The sequence below is a fragment of the Polyodon spathula genome, chromosome 1 (assembly GCF_017654505.1).
Source record: "Polyodon spathula isolate WHYD16114869_AA chromosome 1, ASM1765450v1, whole genome shotgun sequence".
In the NCBI taxonomy this organism is placed as follows: domain Eukaryota; kingdom Metazoa; phylum Chordata; class Actinopteri; order Acipenseriformes; family Polyodontidae; genus Polyodon; species Polyodon spathula.
The window spans coordinates 4,955,152-4,973,866 of NC_054534.1; the positions used below are offsets into that span (position 1 = coordinate 4,955,152).

Genomic DNA, 18,715 nt, shown 5'->3' on the forward strand with positions numbered 1-18,715 from the left:
GTTGAACTATAGCTGTGCATTCACAAGATCGTTATTGCAGTATTTTTCTTTTTTTTTTTTTTTTTTAATAAGGAATCATTCAATTTATTTTCACACTCTTGTATTGTATTAACAGTAATAGTTTTTTTTTTTTTTTTTTTTTTTTTTTTTTTTTTTTTTTTTAACCAGTCCCAGTCCCATGTATGTACTGTATTTTAAAAACTAATTTGCAGATTGACAAGAGGCATTTATAGATTGGATAGATGCACCATGTAATCTGCAAGGGGATTGGTAGGGTACATAAAATTTGCTTGTTGCTTTACGATACATACACACATGAAAGCACACGTGACGACTACACTCATTATGCTTACTGATTTCTTTCAATAAAAATGGAGATGCTTTATTTTTTAAGTTATACAAAAATAAACAATTGAATGTCCACAGTGCTTACAACAGACATAACCCAACTGAAATAATTACAAAGTCTGTCCTCTGTCAGAAGAAATGTTTCTTAACAAATTGCATCTGTGTGTTTAATATTATTCCTTAAATACATCATACATGGTGTTCACGGTAGAATACTCCATGTGCATAAACACATACTGATCATAACTGTCTATTCAAAGGGTTTATTTTGTATGCACTAACCTGGCCTTGGTCATGTCAATGTTGTCCCATTTCAGAGTCTTCGTTATTCACCAATCCACAGAAACATCTGAGAGCAACAAACTTCAATCAAATCTCAAAATCTTTCCAAATGATTATTTTATGTGTCAAATCAAAAACTTGATACATGAATATTATCTTGATTCATACAAAGCTTACAAGCCAATGAGAAAAAAAAGGTGTTTTAGTCACAAAATGTTAGTTTTGGTTATGGGTGAGGCATGTTGGGATAGGTGTGGGTTAGGTGTTATGGGTAATTAAATAAATCATGGATCATCTCAGCCAATCAGGTTTGAGCTGTCTCATCCTCCTATGTAAGATGCTAATATTACTGAAAAATTCTGAAAATTGCTTTAAACGACAACATACATTTCAAGCAAGTCAGTCCTTGTTCTATAAAAGCATTGATTCCGGTTTATACAACGGCATTATCCTCTGTAGCAGTCATTACCTGAAGATAACTGACCCTGTCTTTCATTAAGTGCCCTCGCCTTCACCGCAGGGCACCTAACTGTTTCCGCAGTCAATTATCTTGCAGGAAATGACTGCTGCAGTGGACACTCATGCTTAATTAACAAAGGCACACTGAAAGCACGGATAGTGTTAGGGGCGAAGAAAGGCCAGCTTCACTGCAATTAGTTGATTTTGGCTAGCGCTTGATGAATGTTCAAAGCACCTGTATTACAGAGTCTACTCCATATTGCAAAAGAACATCTTGTGGTATAAAATCTGTGTGTCGTAAACACCTGTGTGTTTTCAATTAAAAAAGAAAATGGCTCTCCATAAAACATCCATATTGGGTCAACAAAATGTGTACAGGTGTGTGTGTATATATATATATATATATATATATATATATATATATATATATATATATATATATATATATAACAGAAAACACCCAAGATACATTTTATGGACCCATTTCAATATTTACAAGGTATTTAAGGTCTAAAATGTGCTTCCATGTGCTTTATCTTCAGCAAATCTGAACTTGGAGCTGTCTGAGATATTTGTGCCTACAAAGTGTCTTAGGTTGATGTTTTAAAGTCATTACATAATATACTGTTAAAATTGTTAGCATTATATATTACACTATGTAACACAATTTTTGTTCCTGGGTAGTAAGTGTTATTTACAGTATAATCGTAAATCTCGAAAAACTACTCACTTCTAAATCTTTTGTAGTCATTTTTGTATTACTTTAGTATAAATACATGTTAATTTGGATTCATATGTTGTTTTTTTCTGACTTTATGTGAACGAAAAGACACACATTTGCCCGTTTTCCCATTGGAAATAGTGATATTTTGAAATATCACTGCCCTGGTCACAAAAGCAAAGTTTGTGGGGAATAATAGCCGTTTTCTATACTTTTGAGGCATAAGCAATTAGGAAATAACACTTACTACCCAGGAACAAAAAAAAAAATAAATAAATTGTTACACAGTGTTATTAGTTTTAAAAAACACAGCAAGGATTCTCATTTCATCTTGGCAATGCATTGGCCCGAGAGCTCTGTATTATTCTAAATATAAGCAGCTCCAGTACGAAGGCTACAAGAATATAATGAGAGTGCAGAATTTTAATTGCTTCACATTTTCCAGCTCAACTGCATGCATAATGGGATTCCCCGCTGAAAGGATACAGTATGTGCAAGGGACTCCACATAGGCCTCCTCTGTAATAGGAATACTGCACCATTCCAGAAAAATGTTCTTAATAAGATTCATGCAAATGAATTCAAGCTCTTTTGAATTATTAACAGGCTTCATATAAAATGTAGGGCTTTTATAAATGTATAAATTGTTTAAATAATAATTGTACTGTAACTGCAAGTATTATTTTATCTGATAAGAATCCAGTATTCCTACAGCAAATAAAAATAAAAACAACACACAACAATGCCATTGATTAATAGTTAGAAATTACCATCACTGTTAAAACACCTTTCTGTGCTTTATGAGCTATATTTTCAAATATGTTCACTACAAATTATCATTAGGGTTATTTTTTTCAGGGAAAGGAAAAACGTTAATGTTATCTAATGTTATTTTTATTCATTTTATAAATTACTAAAATGAATAAAAATAACATTAGATTACTTACAAAGATTAAAAAGAAATGTCTGAGTCTTGTTTATTTCTGGTTTGATAATGCTATTTTGCGTGCGTTTGTCATTTCTGAAAATAATGAGTTTGAGAATCTTGCTCCATTATTTATCAGAAACCCTAAACAAAAGAGCCTTTAGTTGTGATTTGAATATTGTCAGGGATCAGACTCCACAGAGCAATATAGATCAGTTCTGTGTATAACACAAGATGGCTGACTGAATCAATAGACTGCAAAAAAAGAAAAAAGAAAATTTCTTGTATTCATCTATATTTGTTACACAAACTGTTAGTACCATTTACCCAGTTAAGCATTTATAATTGTGCATTACCATCTTCAAACTCAATTTTTGATATAGTCATTGCAGGTGCTGTGCTACCAATTATTAGCTCATTTAACTAACTCTCGCTGAAGGGAGAAACTGAACCAATCCCCCATTCCACTTTGTTTACTTTAACTATCTTCTTTGTAAATACTGAAAGTTCCTGTGAATGTATATGGACGTTTGATCATGCTACAATACAATTGAGTGACAGATTAATTTTATATCGTATGGTTAATAATAATAATAATAATTATTATTATTATTATTATTATTATTATTATTATTATTATTATTATTATTATTATTATTATTATTATTATTTGCACTATTAAACAACAGACAAATGTGTACAAGAACATATAAAAGGGGTTCACAAACCCATAAATTGTGGGATCGTAAATCGAAACATTTAGCTTTGACAACTTATGTTGTTACTTGTTATATTCATATAACGTATATACCTTTAATATATGTACCATGTTATGTTTAAGAGAAAAAAATCTAACTTAATTTTTTAGATTGAAATTATATCATAATATTATAATAATTTTACTTTATTAGTATAGTATATAATAATAACGTAAGGCATCGGGCCCTATTTGGAGATGTTGCATTATAATACTAATATAAGGAAAAATATTACTGATATTATTCCGGCTGACCATAATACCTTTTAAATTTCAGTTTCAAATATATGTTTTACAAATCATTTCATTTGCAGTTTTTCAGTGTACGGTAAATCCCTAGTCATGTGGAAAGCATGATCCTAGAGTCAGTGCATATTATGCTTTTGGTTTTATATTACTCTTGGGGATGCATTTTATTACTGCAATTAGATACAGTACAGTACCAAATTCAATATAGCATGAGAAAGTAGCAGGACACCTTACACCGTGCTTATCTTTGCAAGCTGTAAATGATTTTGTTTAGTCTTAAATGGTATATACTGTACAATTATCATAATCAATAAAGAGGTTGACAATAACAGTCATTCTGTTGGAAAGTACAAGGTTTGTAAAGCATTTTTGAGGGGTAACTGTCATGCAGCTATCTGCGAGCTTGGAGTATCTTGTGCATGACTGAGAACAAATGGGTCAAATTATTGCAATCCTATTCTTCTCTCAGCAGAAAGCTAAGGAGTTGCTGACACATCCTTTTCCTTGAAATTATCAGTCTAGTTTAGAAATGTTTTTTAATGTTAATTGTCAAATCAATAATAATAATAATAATAATAATAATAATAATAATAATAATAATAAATAATAATAATAATAATAATATCCAGTAAACATTTTTTTTCAACCCTTTTTTCCCCAATCAGGGCATCATAAGCAAACCGCACTTTACTACTGAAACACAATAACATAGCTTCAGATAATATGGTAGTACGGCATATTTATACATTTATATATGATTTATACTGAGGTAAATATTACTTTGAAATGGTTTCAGCTGCACAGTGTAATGAAAAGAAAAAACCACCAAGACAGGTTTAACACAGGCTGCAGCACTCAAAACGTCAAGACTTCGGCTAGTGCCTTCATCAGTGATAGCTAGCTGAAACACTAATCCAATTACCTCGTGGTAGTTTCTGAAATTTGAGTTTATCCTGTAATTGCAATTGAGTGTTTTAGTAGTTAATGGTTTTTAGTTGCATGTTTGTATTATTATGCACAACATGTTGGTTTACCAACTTTGAATCAATTACAATATTCATATGTGAGTTTTTTTTATTTTGCCACATACATGGTTTTTAATGGAGATTTGATTGCATTTCAACTCTACTAGAGTGCATGGGATTGGTTAGATAGAAATCCTTGCTTCAGGTATTTGCAAGTAGCCTACAGGTGTTACTGGTGGATGCAAAAGAAACAATTTGGACAGATGTTTAAATCACCACACCTAACAGTAGAGTATGAGTTTATGCATATGAAGTGTTTTACCATAAACAGTGATGTGTTTAAGGAAAATCAATAAACGCTGGGTTTTTAAAAAGGGGGGGAGACATTTGTTCTGATCGTCATGTTGAAAATAAACAAAGCTTGTATAAAACTAGAAAACTTTTCTGTGTCAAAAACAGTAATTTTAAGATTCACTTCTGTACTCAAAATAAAAGCAGATATGAATATTAATAGACATAATGATTGTGCCTGCATTTTATCCTGGCTTCAGGCAGGCCCCATTCTTCTGTTGCCTTGGAAACAAGCTTTGGCTGACAAGAGTGTAATTGAGGAGAGGTTCAGGCACAACTACAGATACAAACTGTAGGACCGAGTTACAATTGCTTTGTAATCATTTTGTATCCAGAATTTTTTATTTATGTGTTTCTTCCCTACCCCATATGCTTACAAAGAACCAGATTTAGTGAACAATATGTTCTTTTTTTGTTCTATTTCCTGAGAGAAACACTTCAGTATGTCACAAATATTTCAGAGCATTAGGGAATAAAGGTGTGAGGGTGACAATTGCATATGGAAATTGGGCCACATGCTGCCGACATGCCATGGGGGATGGGTGGAAGGTTTCTATGCTAAATCAAATTAATGACTGCAATACATGCTATAAAGCATTGTTTAACCAGTCTGGGAGGGGGGGTGATTGAAACCTAACCATGGTTTAAAAAAGCATCCCAAGACACAAATATAGCAGGCCTACAGTGTTAACTAATTTCAAACACTGAATCTGAGGTAAAACACTGAAATATGTGTCTAGCACTGGATGCAAACCAGAAAGAAATGCTCTTTTAATACAAAAAAGTACTTAACAAAACCCCCTGGAAAATATATTTTTAACATAGGTAAAACAATATACATATATAAGCCTCTGTAAAACCCCCAAGAGACACTAGGCTAAGCTTTAAGTAGGTCTGTTGTAAACTGTAACACTGGTTTGGCGCAAGGCTTCTTCCATTCTGTCATGCAACTAAACGTTTGGAATGCCAAACATGTCACTCACTGCAGGAACATGTTTAGATTATAAATAAACTGCAGGCTGGGCAGCAGCACAGTATCCAGCAAGCGTTCCCACTCGAAACCTCATATTGATACACTCTATTTTTTTGGATACAGTAAGATTTGGGAAGGTTCATTAATATCTCTGCAGTTAGACCAATGTGTCCTGCTTCTCTTTATCAACAGCGCTGCATGTAACATGCTGAGCCGTCTGCCTCCTCTTTCTCGTCTCGCCAGTGACAGCTGAATGTAAGTTTAATGTGTTTTTCTTTTCTGGCTGAAGATGGATACTTTATTATTATTATTTTTTTACATTATGGAGTGGATTTAAGTGAAGGCAATAGTACAAAGTCCATTCATATTACTGTAAGTATAATCTGAAATATATACACTCCTAGTGCACTATGGAATGGCTCCTATTTGGCAACTAATGGTTTGAACATTGAACACTTTAATAGATATTCATAAGTACAGAAAATGTTTTTAATAAAATTACATGTATTTATGTTCAATGGATTACTAAAATGAGCTTGGTTGTGTTCACCTATCCTTTATGCAACCTAACCCTTGCTGATATGATATGCCACAGTTAGTGAGGTGGCAGTGGGGTGTGTCAAGAGTAAATGAAATACATGCATACGTGCCTAACACAAGTCTGTAGCCAAGGTGTATGTCCAACATGGGCCTAGAGAAGGACACTGATCGAAGCTGACACGTCGACAATGCTTTTAAATTGGGCTGGAGGAATATGTGACCATTTGATTCCCAATGATTACCATCTCTGATTCCTTCAGGAGGGTTGGGGTGAAAATCTGCAGCAAAGCATACACTCTGTGCTAGCAGTTATCACTTGTGTGACTTGCATTGTGAAACACCCACAGTTATTTCGTGCAGTCTGGGTTACAGAAGCTCTATCCTTCTATCAAAATGTAACACGTCTGCGGTCAAATTACACCAAGAACGGCTTAGAATTCTGGCAAACATCTCACAATGTGTTCCCCCGATACGCCTGCCCTATAACGATACAAAATAGTTTGCATAATTAAAAACAAAACACGTGTTTGTCTACGATGAAACTGCTGAAAAATGCAAATAATAATAATAATAATAATAATAATAATAATAATAATAATAATAATAATTATTATTATTATTATTATTTTAAAAACAAAACAAAACAATGTCACGTGTACGCACTGCAGCCCTTGGCAACATATCCCCAGTGTGTGTGTTTGAACGTGTGCACTGCTTTCTGAATAAGTGCGCTGCAGTAGAGAATGGACAGAGCAGGCATATAGGCGTGAAACTAGTGACAACAAAGCCTTTCTCAGAGGAATATGTGAATCTGCCACTGATACAGAATAGCGGTAATGAATGATTACAGACCTGTTCGCCGGAGGTTTGGATTGGTAGCTAATAAAACGAAGTGATGCTCCTCTTTGCTGTGCGAGTTTGCGCATGGCAGAGTGAGTGAAAAAAAGAGCAAAAACACAGTCTGCATGCATTGCATATTTTAAGATCTAGGATACAGGATGCCCACTAATATTTGGCGGTTGTTTTTGCTAGCGTTGGTGATTTGTGCGCGTGAGCTAAAATATTTTTGAACATGAATACTGAACTCGTGGTAGTTGGAATAGAGTTAGGGTTACAAAGTAATATGCACGGTGTTGCTAGGGACGGGATAAAGTTGTTTGACAATGATGCGTATTATTTTATTTCAGGATTTAATGGTCTGTTTCCTAAAAAAAATAAATGCAGATTTCCAAAATACATTTCCTATTTTTTTTTTTCTCGACATTTCAAAGCTTCTGTGTATGCATTTGTTCTTATATAAATGTTATAGTGTTATGCTATTGAATTGTATTCAGCGCTATTCGTATTTCTTCAGATAACTTTACTTCATATGATATACATTTTTATGACTGTTACATTTAATTTCTATTATGTATGTTCTCTTGTTCACCTGTAATTCCTGTCTCCCCTGTAGAGGTGGAGTACAGTACAGTTCCGCGCCCCTAGTGGTACTTTCTAAAACTTCGTTGGACCCAAATTCTGTTTTATAGAATTTGAAAAAAAAAACGCAATAGTTAAATTGTGATATTCTAAGTGGAAACAACAACATGGAATAATAGAGAAAACAAAACAAATTAATGACTGCAATACATGCTATAAAGCATTGTTTAACCAGCCTGGGAGGGGGAAAAAGTGATTGAAACCTAACCATGGTTTAAAAAAGCATCCCAAGTCACACTTCAAAGCTTTTGTGTATGCATTTGTTCTTATATAAATGTTATAGTGTTATGCTATTGAATTGTATTCAGCGCTGTTTGTATTTGTTCAGGTAAACAAACACACACACACACACACACACACACACACACACACACACACACACACACACACACACACACACACACACACACACACACACACACACACACACACACACACACACACACACACACACACACACACACACACACACACACACACACACACACACACACACACACACACACACACACACACACACACACACACACACACACACACACACACACACACACACACACACACACACACACACACACACACACACACACACACACACACACACACACACACACACACACACACACACACACACACACACACACACACACACACACACACACACACACACACACACACACACACACACACACACACACACACACACACACACACACACACACACACACACACACACACACACACACACACACCACACACACACACACACACACACACACACACACACACACACACACACACACACACAGCACACACACACACACACACACACACACACACACACACACACACACACACACACACACACACACACACACACACACACACACACACACACACACACACACACACACACACACACACACACACACACACACACACACACACACACACACACACACACACACACACACACACACAGAACATAAGAAATGTAATATAAATACATTGTAGGTGATATAGAGCCTGACATTTATGCAGTTAGACACAATGTTCTACTCATAGAGGTTTAAACAATTCTATAGTGAAAACACAAGTTAAGACATGCCTGAAATTTGGTTTTATTAATGACTTTATAAATGAAGCCTATCTATTTTTTTTTTTTATTTGAACAGAAGTATGGAGGCTATTACCAGTCACAGCAGCTGCGAAGAAGTCAGAGAAGCGCTGTTGAAGTCCGGCTTTTCTGAAACAACTGCAGACTTGTTTTATGGTGTGTGAGGGAGTTCTGTAGCAATTAATCAGCAGGTTCATGTGGAACTCAGTAGCTTAGGGGCTGTCCAGATGTATGCTCACTGTCAGGAAGCACACATACAGCTATGGCCAAAGTATTATGCATCACCTAGAATTGAAGATTGAGAAAGATTGTTGTAATCAAAGAACCTACAACATGATCTCAAAAGTCTACCTGAAGTCATAATAATAGTACAGTATTTCATGTTAGATTTCGAAATGTCACATCTTTCAATATTTCATTACTTGTGTGGAAAACTACAAAGTGCTATGTAATTTGGGGTGTTAACGTAACATTGTTTAACAGGGTTCATTCGACGTTATGAAGCACAATGAGTTAATTCTATAGGGCGATGCAAAACCTTTGGCCATAGCTGTAGTGTATGTTCTGGTAGGTATAGTTTTATTGTTCACTTAATAACTGTTAGGAAATGCATATGATAAGTTATGATGACAATAAAGACATGTTACACAAATGTGTAGTTCTTTTGAGTAATTCTTGTTAAACTTGTGTTCATGCAGATAATGAAGTTGATGGGATGTCGATTTTAAACATCAAAGACCAGGATTTGTTTCTTATGCTGCCCAACAAGATCGGCTTGGTTAGGAAACTGATTGTAATGATAGATGAGCACAAGGCACAGTTAGCAGCCCTGCCATCGCCTTCAGTGGTAAGTGCAGCTATGGATCGGTTAACAAATGAAGACTTAGGCGTTCAATGCAATTGTATTCATAGCTTGAAGTCACAAGGGTGCTTTGCCCACTGCATTTCACAGATTGTTTGAAAGATATTTCTTACTTCCAAAAAACACTTTTCACTTTTCAAATGTTGTCTTGCAGCTGTTGTCCAATTGTTTAAGTGAGACCGAAGTCCTCCTTGCACATACTGACATTGCTTTGATTTTACAAGGAATACATTACACTTTATAATGTGATTTCTGTTGTTAAAAACAATGTTCATCTTTAAAAACAAAAAGTCAGGAGGTTTGTCTGCTGTCTGTTTCAGGTTAAATTAGAGTCGCCAGCGTCATCATTGTCAGAAAATGAACTGGAACAAGAGCAAGAGCAAATGCAGGCCCACACTCAAGAACACGAACACAACGACACAGCCGTTCCAAACTATTCAGATCGCATTAAGACTTTACTGGAAAATGGAAGAATAATTGAAGATTTTGACAAATTTATTGAAGAAACTGCGTACTATGTGTTATCTCATGGAGATATAACAAGTCGAAGACGTTATGCTGAATTTGGCAGACACATGTATGAACAATTTCCATGCCTAGGCTTCAGTGGTCAGCAACCCTGGGTAAGGTTTGTGTTATATTATTATTGTTATTATTGTTATTATTATTATTATTATTATTATTATTATTATTATTATTATTATTATTATTATTATTATTATTACCATTCTTATATGAAATCTAATTTTGCTGCGACCACTGTATCATGAATTGCCTGATTCTCTTTAAACAATGCAGGTAATATATAATACTATATAGAGCCGTATTACATTTTTTTGGTTGCCCTTGTCCTTGACCACCTAGACGGAGGATGTTTGTTGGCCAACACATCATAGCTTTGTCTGTATGCAATTATGGAAGAAGCTGTGTCGAAACTGAAGACAAATGTACTGTATGTTTGAGTCAGAATTGGTGTGGGTGACGGTCTTTGAAGATTGGTTTAGTACTGTATGTACTGTATGTTTTTTTCTCCCAGTGTAACACACTGTAACTAATTAATTGCTCCCTATGCGTTGCTCTGGTGTGATGGTAGATTGTGTGAAGTCTAGCCTGAGTGCGCTCTCTGAATCATAGTACCATAGACTAGTGGGGAAAACAGTGTGTTTGGATTGCAGTGTTGTAGTTACTACTCATGCGTCGTTATTTAAACATATGTTAATTTCTTTTCCAGTCCTTTTTTTGCAAAAAGCTATCACAAAAAATACGGAATCTAAGATGGAAAAGAAAGAAAGGTTTAAACAGTTATCCAGACTTTATCAGCAAGAAAACATCCACAGAACTGCACTCAACAGTAAGAGGTATTTTGCATTATTATTTTAAAAGATTTTTCTAATTGACCGACAAGCTATCACAATTAAACTGCTCAAAAAAAAAAAAAAGTAAATCAATCTTTTATAATTAGTAATAAACTTGCAAACATCTCACTACGTTTGCCTGTTAAAGAGAAATCAGTCTTTTGTGTTTGATTCTTTTTACAGATATCCACATGACTTTGAAACAATGCACAAAGCTTATTGCTGATGAACTGAGGAAGCCACATATGCAGCAGAACAGGACCCTGCTCAAACACCTTCAGAAGATCTCGTACAAAGACAGACGGCTGGACATCGCTCGGTCTGAAGAGGGAGCTGTCCAGGACATTCTTAAGAAGTATCCCTTATTGAATGACATGGAGTATGTGAGTTGTGCTTGACTGCTTGATTCTTTTTTTTCCTATTGAACAGCAGGTTGTGTGTTGAATTAGATGTTTGACAGACATCTGGAAGCTCACAAAGCCATGAGCCTATTTTCCTAAAGATATGACACAAGCACTTTTTTCTTACATATGTGTGTGTGTGTTTTATGGACTGTTGCCGAAATCAGGCATTTGCCGTAATGCCCGGGCAGTTGGCGAAGTGCTCAGCTGCAGTGGGCAGATGCCGAATTAGCTTTGAGTTTTATATCATTTTGGCATCTGCCCACAGCCACCCAGGCTGATGGCGAAGAAAGACATTTAACTTGCTGTAATGCCCGGGCAGCTGGTGAAGAAAGACTTTAGTACACTCTGTTGTAACAAAGGCTAATGAAATGTAACACAGCAGTGTCTGACCTCTGGGTATCTACTGCAGTTCTCAATAATATTTAATCAGTCAAATAACTTTATTTAATCATTTGACCGACTGAATCATTTATATTTGTTTTTATTTATTTTAATGAAATGCTGAGGTAAATGTCTAATTGTCTGAGATCTGATGTCAACTAATGTTAGGCATGAGTTTTCTTCTGAGTCATTATGTGGTTCATATTTCTAAATATGAAAAATACAAACTTTATGCTGTTGATTAATGATTAATTAATACTGCTATGATAAATTAGATTTGGCACTGCGTTCTTCCTGAGTTTCAGTTAACTATATTTAACTGTGTGGCTTTTACACTTTTAAACTTAACTGTGATTATTAGTCTCTTGCTGATATTGAATGATCTCTCATTCAAACAACGCAACTCTGCTCATAAATTTGTGTTGTATTACTGCAATAAGAATAAATTAAAACACTTTTGCATTATTTATTCTAGACTCGTTCCCCTCTAAACACAGCATTACTGTAACCTCTATATCTAACCCATGATGAAAATAAACTGTGCATTGATATTTTGATTGGTTCCGTTGCTATAGCGTTGTCAGAAAGTATTTAAGTTATTTAAATAAACATTGCAACGGGTCGCTTGGTGGCTGTATCTTTTACCCTTAAAGACAACAAAGGTAAGCCAGGGCAGATGCCGAAATGACATAAAATTCAAAGTTAATTCAGCGTCTGCCCTCTCCCCCAGATCCAATTAGAATTTAAAATGCTTGTGAAACTTGGTGACACAGAGGCATCATGGACTACTCTTCTTGTAAACCTGGAGAAGGCCATGTCAGTGGAGAGAAACAATGAGGTGGGATGGTTGAGAAATTACTTAACATTACATTGGAAGGCTTCAATTTATTTATCAACATCAGTTTAACGGCAGTATTGTAGATATGTAACAGTGTGGTGGCCGGGCCTGAGCCAGTGACTGTGTGTCACCCCCACCCTTGAGCGAGTGTCTTACAGTTCACACAATATCCAGACTGCAGAACAGTTACAGAGGTTTTAACCTCATCTCAGTGGCAGCGGTCAGAATGTGTAGCACTGTTTGTTACAGAGGCTTGCGCCTGTATGTTTCAAATCAATTTGTATGTGCTTTTTTATGAGAATGTAATGAATTAGTAACTACAGTTTGTGTTGTACTGCAAACCAGTGCCATTGCTAAAATGTTCATACTGATTCAACACTGTGTAGAGGCTTCATGAATAATGTACGACTCAGTAATGTGGCATCATTAAAGCAAGTTATCATAATTAATACTACTTACATAGCCATCACCACATTGTCCATTCTTTGATCGGTGCCAACAATGCTGCTGCAAATTTTCAACAAACAACCTGAAACTTGGTACAAATTCAAATAGAACCCAAGTCTAAGTGAGTCAAATTGACAGTAAAAAAATACTGAGTGGCAGTCTGTTAGAGGCAGATAACTATTTTTTTTTTATATATATATATATATATATATATATATATATATATATATATATATATATATATATATATATATATATATATCATTTTCTAGGAGGAGAGAGTTACGTGGAGTACGAGGAAGTGCATGCACTCCAGCTTATCGTGCAGCTGCAGAGTACACTGAAGACAAGAAGTAAAGGAAGGAAACTACCCCCAGCAATATCAGTAACTGATGTATGTGAGCATATCATCCATTTTACATGAAGCCATCGTGCCATTCCATGAAAATGTGACATTATGTATTCTGGATAAGGTAGTAATATATTTCAAGTCTACTGGCAAGCTCAAGACTTTTTGATGATCAAACATCAGTGTATTTGGGTAACAGGATAATGACCTGTCAACACTGAAATCTGGGGCTTGTTGCTGACTGATTGTAACAAACTTGCTATACTGTTGTGCTTCTAGAAACAGCACTGTGGCAAGGGTCTCCAACCCTGGTCCTGGAGAGCTGCTGTGGCTGCTGGTTTTCATTTCAACCAAGCTCTCAGTTACTTAATTGAAGCAATTATTGGCTTAATTAGTCAAGAGTAACAAGTGTTCCAGATCTTTAGCCATTGATGACGTAATGACACATATAAAACCTGCAGGATTGGGGCTCTCCGGGACCAGGGTTGGAGACCCCTGCACTATGGCATTTAAACAAAATAAAAATGAAAACATTTTCCTTGCAATACTGTACACGTTGTGTCTTTTATCTTTGTTGTTGCTGTTTTTAGAAATCATAACAAAGTTATCAGTTTCGAGCATTCCCTCTGGAACCCCTTTCTTCATCACGTGTATGGTGGAAACACTGCTCCCGACGAATGGGGGATGGGGAGGAGTAGCTACAATCAGGCTCTTAACCCTATTGGTTAACCAAAAGCAGTCATGTTGTCATGTTGAATATTTCGTCACAGTCTTATGGATTTCTGTTAACTTTTGATACAATCTATAACAAACCTTAGCATATTGTGTCTGCATTATACTAACTCTGTGCAGTGTATTATAATTACTCATTTAAAAATTATTTAGCTAATTTGTTTTCCTTGACAATCTACCCAAAAAATAATAGAAAGTGCATTTGTTTTCATGTATTCATTGATTTCATTCCCAGGCGCCCACGGTTCAGCTGTCGGGTGACTCCAGTAATCCGCCCCGACTCCTTGTGATCCATCACCAAGACCCAGCGAGACCCTTGAGTGGCTTTGTAATTGCAGACAGGATTTATATTTGTAAAGAGAACACCCTGTTGGGCATCTTGTATGATCTATTGGGCTGCTACTATGCCTGGAACCTCAGTTTCCCAATGCAATACCAAGTGCTGGGGTTTCTTCAGAGCTACCTCCTTAAAGACAGAAGAAAACCCTTTTTCAAATCCTCTGCCTATATCCAGTTTCAGAAGGCATTCGAAAGTGTGTGCGACGAGTCCAGTGAGGAGTATGTGCTGACCAGAGTTGGATGAACTGTTTCTTTTGAGTTTGGGTAGAAGCCCACAAAGTTTAAATTGTTTTTTTTTTTTTTCTCACTTTACCCCCTGGCCATAATTGACTTTTATTTTCATGTATATGTATTTCAATGTTAGCTGGCAAAGGACATACATTAGAAATTCAAGAAATTTCAGCAATGAAGCCCTTCTCTTTAATTGAATGCCTTTGTTGATGTCTGTCTTAAAAATCTTCTATATCAATCTACGTCATGAGCACTGCAGATGTTCTATGATCAAAACGTGAAAATGGCCCCTCCCAAACTGTCTTGGTATGAAGGGGCCACGGACTAACGTTAAACTCATTAGTTTACACACAGAAGGTACTACTAATTGCAAGCTATTGGGATCCTTACAAAAACGGTGCTACACAGTAGTGAAAGCAAACTACAATACGTTTAGCAGACTTGACATGGATAGAATGCTGGGGTCCAGGGGCAAACCCTTAGCTGGAAAATGTGAGGCAGCAGTGGCTACTTTGACAATAGAAGACTGCATGGTGCTATAGCGCTTCTTATTCAAACTTGGGCAGCATCAAAAAGGATGAGACACCCTCTGAGACACACAGGCAGCATCAGAGAGGGCGAGACACAGGCTGCATCAGAGAGGATGAGACACCCTGTGAGAGACACGGGCAGCATCAGAGAGGGTGAGACACCCTGTGAGAGACACAGGCAACATCAGAGAGGGTGAGACACCCTGTGAGAGACACAGGCAGCATCAGAGAGGGAGAGGCACACAGGCAGCATCAGAGAGGGAGAGGCACACAGGCAATATCAGAGAGGGAGAGACACACAGGCAGCATCAGAGAGGGAGAGGCACACAGGCAGTATCAGAGAGGGAGAGGCACACAGGCAGCATCAGAGAGGGAGAGGCACACAGGCAGCATCAGAGAGGGCGAGACACCCTGTGAGAGACACAGGCAGCATCAGAGAGGGTGAGACACTCTGTGAGAGACACAGGCAGCATCAGAGAGGGAGAGGCACACAGGCAGCATCAGAGAGGGAGAGGCACACAGGCAGTATCAGAGAGGGTTAGACACCCTGTGAGAGACACACAGGCAGCATCAGAGAGGGAGAGGCACACAGGCAGCATCAGAGAGGGTGATGCACCCTGTGAGAGGCACACAGGCAGTATCAGAGAGGGAGAGGCACACAGGCAGCATCAGAGAGGGTGAGACACACAGGCAGTATCAGAGAGGGAGAGGCACACAGGCAGCATCAGAGAGGGTGATGCACCCTGTGAGAGACACACAGGCAGTATCAGAGAGGGAGAGACACAGGCAACATCAGAGAGGGTGATGCACCCTGTGAGAGGCACACAGGCAGTATCAGAGAGGGAGAGACACAGGCAACATCAAAGAGGGTGATGCACCCTGTGAGAGGCACATGTAGCATCAGGGAGGGTGAGACACCCTGTGAGAGACACAGGCAGTATCAGAGAGGGCAAGACACCCTGCAAGGGACACACAGGCAGCATCAGAGAGGGCAAGACACCCTGCGAGACACGCAAGCAGCATCAGAGAGGGCGAGACACCCTGTGAGAGACACACAAGCAGCATCAGAGAGGGTGAGACACCCTCTGAGAGACACAGCATCAGAGAGGGTGAGACACCCTGTGAGAGACACAGGCAGCATCAGAGAGGGTGAGATACCTGTGAGAGGCACACAGGCAGCATGAGACATTAACCTTTTTAGAGACACAAGTGCTCACTATTTAAACAGTTATGGTCTAGAGAGGCGTGACGTTTATTAATTAATCTCAATGGATTAGATCTTCCTCCATTGCCAAGCAGCTAGGGAGGGCCTCAGTATGTTTATTTTTTCATCTATGTATTTCGGTACGGTATCCATTGCTAAATAAACAGTACAAGATCTGGGATGGCAAAAATTCAAGCAGCTAGGCTTTGTTTGATGGCTTGTGACCATCCATCTTCCTCTTGATCACATTCCAGAAGTCTTCAATGGGGTTCAGGTCTGGAGATTGGGCTGGCCATGACAGGGTCTTGATCTGGTGGTCCTACATCCACACCTTGATTGACCTGGCTGTGTGGCATGGAGCATTGTCCTGCTGGAAAAAACAGTCCTCAGAGTTGGGGAACATTGTCAGAGCAGAAGGAAGCAAGTTTTCTTCCAGGACAACCTTGTACTTGGCTTGATTCATGCCAAAGCTGCCCGATTCCAGCCTTGCTGAAGCACCCCCAGATCATCACCGATCCTCCACCACATTTCACTGTGGGTGCGAGACACTGTGGCTTGTAGGCCTCTCCAGGTTTCCGTCTAACCATTAGACGACCAGGTGTTGGGCAAAGCTGAAAATTGGACTCATCTGGGGGTGCATCAGCAAGGCTGGAATCGGGCAGATTTGTCTTTGTGAAGGACACATGAATCAAGCCAAGTACAAGGTTGTCCTGGAAGAAAACTTGCTACCTTCTGCTCTGACAATGTTCCCCAACTCTGAGGATTGGTTTTTCCAGCAGGACAATGCTCCATGCCACACAGCCAGGTCAATCAAGGTGTGGATGGAGGACCACCAGATCAAGACCCTGTCATGGCCAGCCCAATCTGCAGACCTGAACACCATTGAAAACCTCTGGAATGTGATCTAGAGGATGATGGATGGTCACAAGCCATCAAATAAAGCCGAGCTGCTTGAATTTTTGCGCCAGGAGTGGCATAAAGTCACCCAACATCAATGTGAAAGACTGGTGGAGAGCATGCCAAGACGCATGAAAGCTGTGATTGAAAATCAGGGTTATTCCACCAAATATTGATTTCTGAACTCTTCCTAAATTAAAAATTAGTATTGTGTTGTTTAAAAATGAATATGAACTTATTTTCTTTGCATTATTCGAGGTCTGACAACACTGCATCTTTTTTGTTATTTTGACCAGTTGTCATTTTCTGCAAATAAATGCTCTAAATGACAATATTTGTATTAGGAATTTGGGAGAAATGTTTTCAGTAGTTTATAGAATAAAACAAAAATGTTCATTTTACCCAAGCACATACCTATAAATAGTAAAACCAGAGAAACTGATAATCTTGCAGTGGTCTTGTGATGAGTCAAAGGGGTTTCGGTCTGCAATTCAGCCTCCCAACAGTAGAAGGCATCAAACCAACTCGGGATTTCCCTTACCAAGGTCTTGTGACCATGACAAAAGTCATCTTTTTGAGGGGCGGCACCTTGGTGAGGGGCGGAAGTACGAGTATGTAAATTCCAGCCACTGGAGTCAAGTGAAATTAAGGATACCTGTCAGTTTGGGATTGGTGATCCACTGACTACCGGGGCGGGGTTTGCATACTAAAGGGAACGTGCTACTGTGTTCGGGGTTGGTCCTAAGGAATAGAGGCGGGGAAAAAAAGGCTGGAGGGAAGTACTTGGGAGGTTGGACTGTGTCACGGACGGAGGCCTTACTAACTGGTTCTTTTCTGTTTTTATTCCTTTTTTTTATTTTTGGATTTAAGCAGAACGCGAAGAGGACTAAGAGGCTTCCGTTCCTTTATTTTTGATTACTCCCGCACTCCCTCCCTCACATCCTTCTTTATTATTTTTCTTTTTTTTCTCGTGTAATATTA

At 37.9% G+C, this 18,715-nt stretch overlaps 1 protein-coding gene across 1 annotated transcript; it reads left to right on the top strand.

Moving 5' to 3' along the window:
• The first annotated feature begins 6,106 nt into the window (after positions 1 to 6,106).
• Positions 6,107 to 13,619, top strand: LOC121329760. Its single transcript, XM_041275573.1, has 7 exons — positions 6,107 to 6,284; positions 9,224 to 9,321; positions 9,864 to 10,012; positions 10,348 to 10,650; positions 11,259 to 11,385; positions 11,566 to 11,765; positions 12,898 to 13,619. Exons 2-7 carry the CDS (start codon positions 9,228 to 9,230, stop codon positions 13,072 to 13,074), a joined length of 1,050 nt encoding a protein of 349 aa, XP_041131507.1. The 5' UTR covers positions 6,107 to 6,284; positions 9,224 to 9,227; the 3' UTR covers positions 13,075 to 13,619.
• The last annotated feature ends 5,096 nt before the right edge of the window (positions 13,620 to 18,715 follow it).

What these genes read in the sequence shown, in the direction of transcription:
- LOC121329760 (XM_041275573.1), top strand. Translation starts at nt 9,228, where the DNA reads ATGGAGGCTATTACCAGTCACAGCAGCTGCGAAGAAGTCAGAGAAGCG. An exon ending in CCCTGCCATCGCCTTCAGTG is followed by an intron (nt 10,013 to 10,347) that starts GTAAGTGCAGCT and finishes TGTCTGTTTCAG; the next exon opens with GTTAAATTAGAGTCGCCAGC. An exon ending in TATTGAATGACATGGAGTAT is followed by an intron (nt 11,766 to 12,897) that starts GTGAGTTGTGCT and finishes CCTCTCCCCCAG; the next exon opens with ATCCAATTAGAATTTAAAAT.